At 39.6% G+C, this 9,770-nt stretch overlaps 1 protein-coding gene across 4 annotated transcripts in view; it reads left to right on the top strand.

The window, feature by feature from the left end:
- BRINP3 (BMP/retinoic acid inducible neural specific 3) overlaps positions 1 to 9,770 on the top strand; it is a 298,580-nt gene that overhangs the window by 111,607 nt on the left and 177,203 nt on the right. Inside the window, exon 1 of one of the 4 annotated variants that reach the window (XM_043490771.1) lies at positions 449 to 576. The exons of the other annotated variants lie outside the window; for them this stretch is intronic. Within the exon in view, the coding sequence (XP_043346706.1) occupies positions 545 to 576 (32 nt within the window). The 5' untranslated portion in view covers positions 449 to 544. Of the gene's footprint in view, positions 1 to 448; positions 577 to 9,770 lie in introns of those variants that run through there. 4 annotated transcript variants of the gene reach the window in all.

The raw sequence follows: 9,770 nt of genomic DNA, 5'->3' as shown, positions 1-9,770 counted from the left end.
TGGGTGTAGCAGCTAACATATGGTGCTTTTGCATACCTTCTGCTGTAGCAATAGCAGCCTCAGATCTTGCTGGTTGCTTCAGAGGTGGTAGTTCTGGTTAGTTCTTAGACTGGGGAGCCTTTTGGTCCTTTACCTGGTCCAACAGCCTAGCATGCTTCTTACACAGTTGCCTATAATAGCCTATCCTAGTGCTCAAATGTTTACTTAGTTGTTTTTACAACTATTTTTACAACTGTTCTTATTTCTTGCTTGGCAGATAAATACTTCTCCTTCAGCATTCTTATTCATTCAACCTTCAGTTTGAACCTCTTACAAATATTCACCCCACCCTTCACAACCTCAAAAATGTATCTAAAGGCTTTTTCAGAGGTATGTAATTATGCAGCTGCTTCATGCTCCTGTCTTCCTTGTCATGTTTATTCTTCTTGCTAGTATAATCTCAGTGACAGGAGTTATGATACTGGAGCCACGGAGCCTGTTAAATCAGCAGTCCTAATACAAACCAGAAAGTCTTCACCCATTTTGGAATCTTCAGCCTCTATTAATGATGCTTACACAGTTTCAGTTGCATGCAAAGTGAGTGTTCCCGCTTCTGCTGCATTATCCTGTCATGTCTTTGGTGTATTTCATTTGCTAAATAATGTTATATGATGGAATATGTATGTAAACTGAAGTATTTTTAAGTGGTATCATAGGTTGCTTGTCAGTTTTTTTGGAAGTCTGAGACATTTTGTGAATGGTGAAGACTTCAATAAAATATTGGTAACACCATTTGGGAGTGCCATATGCATCCTGATAAACTGTGTCAGATACATCTTAAAACATATCAAGTTTGACCTCCAAATTGCCTTTAATTCGCTTTTAGCCATGGACACTTCATTGTGACATCTTCTATCTGAGTTCAGTTGGCTGGAAAAATGGGAATAAGCTTTAAAGGGGAAAGTGTAATATCACAGTTCTTGGTTTTTTGTTATTTTTTTACACTAATTTCTGATCTATCAAGGTTACTGTGTAAAGTGTATAATGCAGTGGTTGGAAGCTGTCTAGCAACTCAAAAACTTTACTTGCATCACACAGTTATTAATTTAGGCTATGGGCTGTACAGGGCCTTGGCTCCCGATGTCTTGAAATGACAGCAGTAAAAAAGAATATAGTATTTAGGGGTATGAAGCCAGTCATAAGAAGGCAGAGAGGGTAATTGGTAACAGGATAAGTTCCTCTGTTTTATGCATAGCATGAACAAAGAGAAAAAGGGCAGTAACTCTCTTTTCTAATGGTGTAAGGATTACAGACTGATGCTGAGTAAAGAGAGAAGGAACTTAAGTGAAGCTTGATCTGAAAATAAATCCAATATGCACCTTCTTGAGGTGTTTTGGAAAGAGAGATCTTCTGAACTGAATCTGAAGTTGGTATCAGAGATAAAGGGGTTTCCTTACAATATTACAGGCCATTATTGTCAGCATTGTCAGAAAGCCTCAGTACCTACAACATGGGCCAGGGTTTCAAAACTGTTCAGAACCCACAACAACAATGGATGCCCTCAGGTACTGAGGCGGTTGGGTTTTCAACTAAATGGAATTTTTTGAGGAAAGTGTCTAGTTTTCCCAGAAAATATCAACTTTTCACTAAAAACTCCAAAATTGAAAACTTTTTTTTCCTTAAAGTCAATTTTCTTTGGGGGAGGATGGGAGGAAGATGGTGAACTCCAACACTTCTAGTGCTGACTTAAAAAAGAAAATCTGTCACTATATAAAATAAAATGTTTGGGATCCTATCCAGCTCTCACTGCTATAATGAATCTGAGTGCTGCAGTCCATAGACACAATTATGATGCATCAGCTACACACGTAAGGATATGTGAAGAATTAGTATGGGTGAGTAGGTGCCAAGGGAGGAAGAGAGGAAGGAAGGAAGAGACAAAATTAGAGGCAGGAAGAGTGCCGGGGGGTGGGGGGTGGGCAGGGAAGCAAATTGGAAAGAAAGTACACTAAAAGTAATACTAACAGTAAATACTGAGGAGGAAAAAAGGGACCAGCAGAAATAGAACAGAATAGAAAACAAGAGAGACATAGAAAGTTACCTCTTATTGTTTTATAGAAAAGTCAGTAACAAAATGTTGTAAATAATTAACATAGATGAGTCCATATATTAGGAAACAGGATCATGGCACAAATTTTAAAACCTCCTTTGATTACTGGATTCATATTTTTGTATTTCTTTAAAACTGTAACAAAATAAGTTATTTACTCAATGGAGTGGTAGTAGAACTTGCCAATGGAGTGGTAACAGAAATTGCCACTCTGCTTCTTTAGCTGTAGGTGGAGATGCAGATTCATAATAGCTTGTACATTTCCTGTCCTTTTTATTTGTAGAATTAAAAAATAGTCTGGGGAGGGAGCTCTTTGAAGCCTGCCTTTGGAATGTGCAGAACCTGTTGTACCTTTCATATTAGGTAATTTTTATTAATTATTACAATTAAGCTCCTGTAAACCCTTCAAAAAAGAGTTTAAAACAATTACTTTTGTACATAGGGAGATAAGGGAACAATCAGAGAAATAATATGACCTTACTATATACAGTGTGTTTGGGACAAAATGGACTCCCAATGCTTTTATTGCAAGTAACACTGAAAAGAGATTTTAAGAAATGGTCTTTCTTAGACAGGCTGTAGCATATGGAAGTTTTTTTGTGTAATCCTATTATGATGTTTGAAGTATCTTGGTTGAATTCCAAACCAGAAAAATATCAAATACAAATATTTATTGATATGATTTTCCTAATATTGCAGCTAGAGAGCTTTGGCTACTGGTTTCTTAAAATTTAAGGATGAGGTTTTCAAAGGAGTATAAATCTATTGAAATTCTATGGGAACTGGGTGCCTAGCTCCCTTATGCCCCTTGGAAAATGTCAGCCTAAAAGATCTATAACACTAGATGGAAAATACAATATTATACTGACTATTCAAATGGACTAGTTTTTCTTTATTTTGTATTTATGAATTTAGTATAAAGTATTTTAATAGTCTAATTTTCCATTAGTCTTTGCTACTGGAGTTTAATTTTTCTGATTGTGAATCGGAAACCTTACAACCAAGTTTTTGTTGTATAAAATATGAAATTAGTTAGCACATGTTACTGCTGAGGGTTTTGCTGGCACTATATACAAAAGACAAGAGGAAGCTTTGCAGTCAGATGTCTTCTGATTTTAGACCTAAACATCTTTCCTTATAAATTCATTTTTTAAAGCTTCTGTTTTCTTAGGATTGGTCATAGGCTCTTCTGCAATCTACCTCCAAGGGTTTCCCCCCATCTCTCTCACCACGCATTAGTCCAAGCATGGGTCCCACTCTGTGGTCACATGCTCAATTTTGAGTTCACTGCAACAGTCTCTAGGACTTGCAGATTTATAAATGGTTTGATGATAATGTCTCTTTGAATTATATAAACCAGAAGTTACTGCACATAGCTTTGGAAAATAACTGGATTCATCAGCTAACCAAATGCATATAATACTCATTTTCTATCAGTACACAAACAGAACAGATACAACAAATTTATTTTACCAATGAAGTGTTTAAAATGCTAAACACTTATCCTATCTTAGTCTAATTTACATTCTGAGCTCACAGAAGTTTAGACATTATCATCCCAGTAAGCTAGAGCTGATGTTCCACTGACCGGACAGAGGCCAGTACCTTGCAACAGCGCAGGGAACTGGATATGCTGAGGCCAGTTACCTAGATATCATCCCAGCATACTGCAGTTGCTGAGCTAGTAACCTTCTAGAGACCTGCACCTTAACATCAAACCATCAAAGCTCAAGCATTCAATCAATTACTTCACAGAGACCTGTTCTTCCACATCAAACCAGCAAATGAGAGGTACTGAACCAGAGACTTCATAGAAATATATTCTTCAAAATCAGCCAAGCAAGCTAGAGGTGCTGAGCTAGCTTTTAACAGCAGATTTGGAAGCTAGATTTCTGAACTAGTGAATTTACAAGGCTTGTGCTTTACCGCCATTCCAGCAGGCTATAGGTGTTGAGCCTGTAACCCTCATAGAGACCTATCCATCAGCTCAGCAAACTCAAGATGCTGCTCTAATGACCTGTTCTAGACATCATCCCTGGAAGATAGATGTGCAGAGCCAGGAACTCATAAAGGTTGGTGCCTTTATATCAGCCCAGTGTGTTACAGCTGCTGAGCTTAGTGACCTCCCAGAGACCTGATCCTGGACATCTACCCGGCAAGCCAGAGAGGCTGAAACAGTAATTGTGACAGAGTCCTGTGCCTTGATATAAGCCCACCATGCTAAAGCTGCTGAACTAGTGACCTCACAGAAGCATGTAGTGTCATCAAATGGACAGGCTTTCACTTCTGCTCAGTAACCTCACAGACGAGTATGCCTTCATGTGAGCCGCTCAAGCTAGAAATGTTGAAATACCCATGTCTCAGAAGCTTTTGCTTTGAAGTCTGCCCAACAATCTAACCATGCTGGAACAATGACTTCCCAACAGCCTGTTTCCTGCAATCAGCCCAGCAAGCGTGAATTGTTGAGCAAGCGAACTGGCAAGGATTTTGCCTTCGTGCCATGTGAGCAAGATAGAGGTGCTTTTTCCAACAATTTCACATAGCCTGTATCTGGACGTTAACTCCAAAAACCTAGAAAAACCGAGCCAGTAACTTCACAGAGGCCTGTGCGATGGCATCATCCCAGCAAGCAAGGTGCTGAACCAGAGAACCCCTTACGCCTGGCATGCCCAGCAAGCCAAAGGTGCTATTCCAGCGACCTCATAGTTGCCTGCACCTGGACGTAAGCCCAGCAAACATGAAGTACTGAGCCTATAACCTTTATGGAGGCCTGTTCCTTGATATGAGACCAACATACTAGAGCTACCCAGCTAGTAACCTTGCTGATATCTGTGCTTTCATAGAAAGAGAAATAATCCTCATAGATTTCAGAGAGATTAGCTTGTTTTGTTTTTAGCGTCTGGTATTGGTGTCTGCTTAATTTTCATTAAATCAGAAATCCTGCTATATGTCCTCATCCAAAGATCACTGGAGCCAATGGAAAGACTAACGTTGACTTCAGTGTGCCTCGGATCAGGCAAATAATGCCTAAACCCATGCTAGAAGTAACAACAACCCCCCTCTAGTTCAGATTTAACCTAGCATTAACAAAGCTATACACCAGTATGGCTGTATCGTCACATATATGACATATATTTTTTTCCCCATTGCCTTTCCAAGTGCTTGGTTGACTTATGACTAAATAATCCTAAATACGAGGTACAATTATGGTGTGAAATACTTTGTCTTTGGGTGGGAATAGCATGGTTCAATGAGCTCAGAAGCCAATCAAGTTTACAATTAAAGTGGCTGCAAATGGAGAGCAATCATTTACAATATTTTTCGTTCTATAGGCAGTACACCAGATCCTCAAATGGGTAAATCAGGAGCCACATTAACTGATTTATGCCAGCTGGCTCAGTATATTTGAAATTGTTGGAATGTAGGTGTCAAAGTTCCTTGCGAGAGAACCACCTTCTCCATCCACTGAGACTTCAGTGAGGGAGTCCAAGCCTCCATGCTCTGGATTTTCAAGATGTCTCAAAGCTCCTGGAGTCTGAATAGAATCCAGCCACTGCTCCAATCACAGGGTCTCTAGGCACACACTCAGAGTGCAGTCCTTCTATCTGGCATCTCCCCCTGAGTGTCACCCACTGTCCAGCCACCTAGCCCTTCTGAGTGCACCACTGACCCATCAGACTCCCTAGTACCTAAACACATCCTTCTCCCAGAACTCCACATCAGAGGTGTGAAGCTTCTGATTTACCGTTTCTCTCTCCGAGGGGCATGCAATATTTGTGATGCAATCAATACGCACGCGTGCATGCACACACATCCTGCCAAATCTCACATCTTTATGCTCTTTATTTAACAGATAAATTGTAGGGAAGTAGAGATCATATAAAACAATAACACATCCTAAACACAATGTCACTCACTAGCTCACCTTTCTCTTGGGAGTCCTTGGGGATCATCTGTGTTCTGCCAGGGATGCAGGCAGGCTTCTCCTGCTCCTTGCCTACACTGCCCCTGCAGCAGTTTTCCTCATCTTAATCTGGTACAAAAGGCCCCTAACAGGCCCTTTTATAAACTCTTGCTGGGGTCACCTGCTCCTTTTGTTCTGCCTTTTGGTAATTTTCTAATACTACCAAATCCTGCTCCCTCAAGCCAAGAGGAGGAAGTGTCCTCTCCCAGCTAGAGCAAACCATCATCCCAAAGTGCTTTACTTTGAATAGAGGATCACCTGAGGGCTGATCACTCACCCTTGTCTTTGGCCTGGCTGAGACAGGATATAGCCCTGTTAATTCATGGGGGATCCACATAAACATAGGCTTTCCTATGACACAGTAATTTCATGATACAATTCCATAAAATATCCACAATTCAGAAGTGATACAGCCAGAACCCCCAATTTGTCACAATAGGTAGCCATTTTTCCAACAAAACTTATGACAGCTATTGTGGGTTGCCGTGATAATACACTGGCCCACAAGCAAGAGCAGATGTGTTGTTGTATTGATGCTTGTTATGAGTAACATAGGAGTAGTTGTTTGTAGTGGTGTTGTAGCCCTGTTGGTGAAAGAGAGACGCTTTCGAGCTATACAGAGCTCTTCTTCAGCTTCAGTTCAGGAGAAGTTGCAAATTCAATTGCCATTGAACAATGATGCTGCAACACAGCAGTAACTACTCCTTTCCCAGAACAAAATTCTGTGCTTATTTACCCTCATGCAGCCCCACAATTACACAGCTGTCATGGAGTGCAGATTTTAGCTTCATTTTTTATGTTCATCTCTTTAAGTCCAATCTCTTCTGTGCTTTCAGTCACAACCTATTCCAGTCCCGCTCTCTCAATGGACATTTTCTGTTGTACTGAGATCCAACTGCTGAATGACATATTCTGCTAAGCTCCTTGGGTCTGGGTAGCAACTGATCACTGTTTCTAGCTCTGGGTCACTCAGGAGCACTCCCCAGGTGCAGACCCTATGCCTTACACTTTTCTTGAGCTACGGGACCCCATAGTCTGGCTGCCTAGCCTTGAAACTAGTGCCTCAGCCTCCTGAGTCCCCAGTTGCATAGACACATTCCTCCTAGAGACCACCTGGCTCTGAGACCTCTGGTTTTCGTTGAACCCTGCACAGACAATGTGGCAGTAAAGCAAGGAAACAGAATCTTAGCAAAGAATTCTTACACACACACCCACACTCATTTTATTCTTAAAAGATGCAAGAGTTACAGATCTTTGGAAAACAAACTCCTGAATGCAGTCACCCATGTGTGATCTCATTCTGCTTTGAGAGTCCCCGAATTTAGTCAAGTCCTTTAAGGGAGACTATGTCTCTCCTGCCTCCTCTCGCTCTAACTGTGTCTTCTGTTTCTGATGATGAAATGGCTACCTTTTGCTTAGAGAAGAACACCCTCTTTCAAACAGAGAACAGAATCTGTCCTTCTGGTCAGATGGTCAAATTTCAGTTCTCCCAGACTTGTGCTTAGACCAGGAATAGTCAATTATTATTTTTTATCAAAGTCCAAATTTCTTGGTCAAGGTATAGTAGACATCCAGACTCTAGAGAAAATTAATAACAAAATAACAATATTGATAACAATAAGTAAATAAAAAGATTTTGGGGTCTGTTCTAAAACATCTGGTGGTCAGGATTTGACTATCCCAGGCTTAGACCATGGTGGGGGTAATTCCAGCCACCTTCTGCCAGGCAGATTTCTGATAAATAGTCCATTCAAAGGCAATCTTGACTGCTGCTTACAGAAACTCACATTTTTCAGGCATGGTTCAACGTTGATAGCGCTCAATTGTTCTGTCACAGCTTTCCTGATAGTCTCCCCAATATGTGTCAAATTCCTGCTACAATATGAATGACCTAATCCATGACTGTTCCCATTATAATTAGTGTTCATAAAGCCGAATGGAGTTAATAACCGGACAGAGACATAGCCCCAAAACTCTCACATTCTCCTTTATTCACAGAACAGTTGGGAGAGGAGATATCTGAAAAAAGCAAGTAAAATTATTGATTTGGATGATTACACTAAAATGGTTCATTATTGTTGTGCAGCATAGGTTACTAAGTTTCAGAGTAGCAGCCATGTTAATCTGTATTCACAAAAAAGAAAAGGAGTACTTGTGGCACCTTAGAGACTAACAAATTTATTTGAGCATAAGCTTTCGTGAGCTACAGCTAACTTTCCCCCATTCCATTTGTATCCATTTTTTTCTGTGAAAGCATGACACAAAACACTTAGGTTCTGATTAAGGAGACCCAAACAGCTGATATTGAGTTACTCCTTGGGGAGACCTCTCAGAAGAGGCACACTCTACAACACAGAAATCTGAAAATGCCACTAATGTTCATGTTGATACTAAAGAGAATGAGAAATTAGCCCTGGTGGATTTGGTTCTTTGCGTCTCTTTAGCACGTTGACTGAGTGGTAGTGATACTTATTGTGACTGCTTTACAGGTTTTAATATCATTACTGCTATTTGTCCTCCCCGCTTCTACAAGATATCTAATTTTTGTTAGGAGGATCAAGTTCACAACTAATTTATCAATGTCACTCTCTATGTGATTTTTTTTTCTCACTCCTTTTAATGTTTATGTGTAGCACTGGATCAGAGATTATAAAACAATGGGTAAAAAACAAGGTATGCTGTATGTGTTGATGTAACAAGCACTTTTGGTGTTTTGGGGGCTAGAACCAATGACCATTTAAGACGATCAGATTCTTTCCATTGACTTCAGTGGGATATAATTCTGTTCTTTATCATGTCTACTGCCATACAAGTCAAAATTGTTAAAACTGGGTGCCTGAATTTAAGACTTGTGAATCCATATTAAAGCTCCTAAATTAAAGGTGTCCCAAGTTGGATGGGGTCACCCAAAATCAATGGACACTTTAAAAAAAAATGACAGGTTTCAGAGTAGCAGCCGTGTTAGTCTGTATCTGCAAAAAGAAAAGAAGTACTTGTGGCACCTTAGAGACTAACAAATTTATTTGAGCATCACAAAAGCTTATGCTCAAATAAATTTGTTAGTCTCTAAGGTGCCACAAGTACTCCTTTTCTTTTTTTTAAAAATGGCCTCAATCACTAATTTATTTTCAGCTTTTATTTTTCTCATTTTGGTTTAGACCCCTTTTTGCTGTAAGATTGTTCATATGTTTAAAGATGAGCATTATTTTACCTGAATTTAGCCAAACTGCTTAGTGGAGAGTCAAAGCTATAAAATGACACTACTTGATTCCTTTTTACTTACACATGCACACTCACAGTTATTTCCTTTTTAAAAATATTACATTGATTTAGCATGTGGGTGATCATAGTTTAAGGATAATTTGATTTGAATGGTGACTCTAACGTTATCTGAACTTTAGGATCCCTAAATGAATGCTAATAAATCTTCATTATGATGTGCCACTGTTAAGATTTTTTTGTTATTTAATCTTAACTAAGTTTCTTTGATAAACTGTGTGTGTTCCGGAAGAATGGACAAAAGGCTAGGAAATGATTAGTGTCGAGCTCTAATTCATACTCCACCACTGGTCCCTTGGACAAGTCACACAGCCTTTATCTCCGTTTTCTCCATCTGTGAAATGGGAATAATGTTGCTTATTCACTTACTTCAAAAGGTATTGCAAAGATGAATTAGTTAATAACTATTCAGGGGTTTGAACATGTAAAGTGCTATGT

This window comes from Dermochelys coriacea, chromosome 8 (genome assembly GCF_009764565.3).
Source record: "Dermochelys coriacea isolate rDerCor1 chromosome 8, rDerCor1.pri.v4, whole genome shotgun sequence".
Classification (NCBI taxonomy): domain Eukaryota; kingdom Metazoa; phylum Chordata; order Testudines; family Dermochelyidae; genus Dermochelys; species Dermochelys coriacea.
Note: the sequence above shows the minus strand (reverse complement) of the source record. Positions and strands in the feature narration are given on the sequence as shown.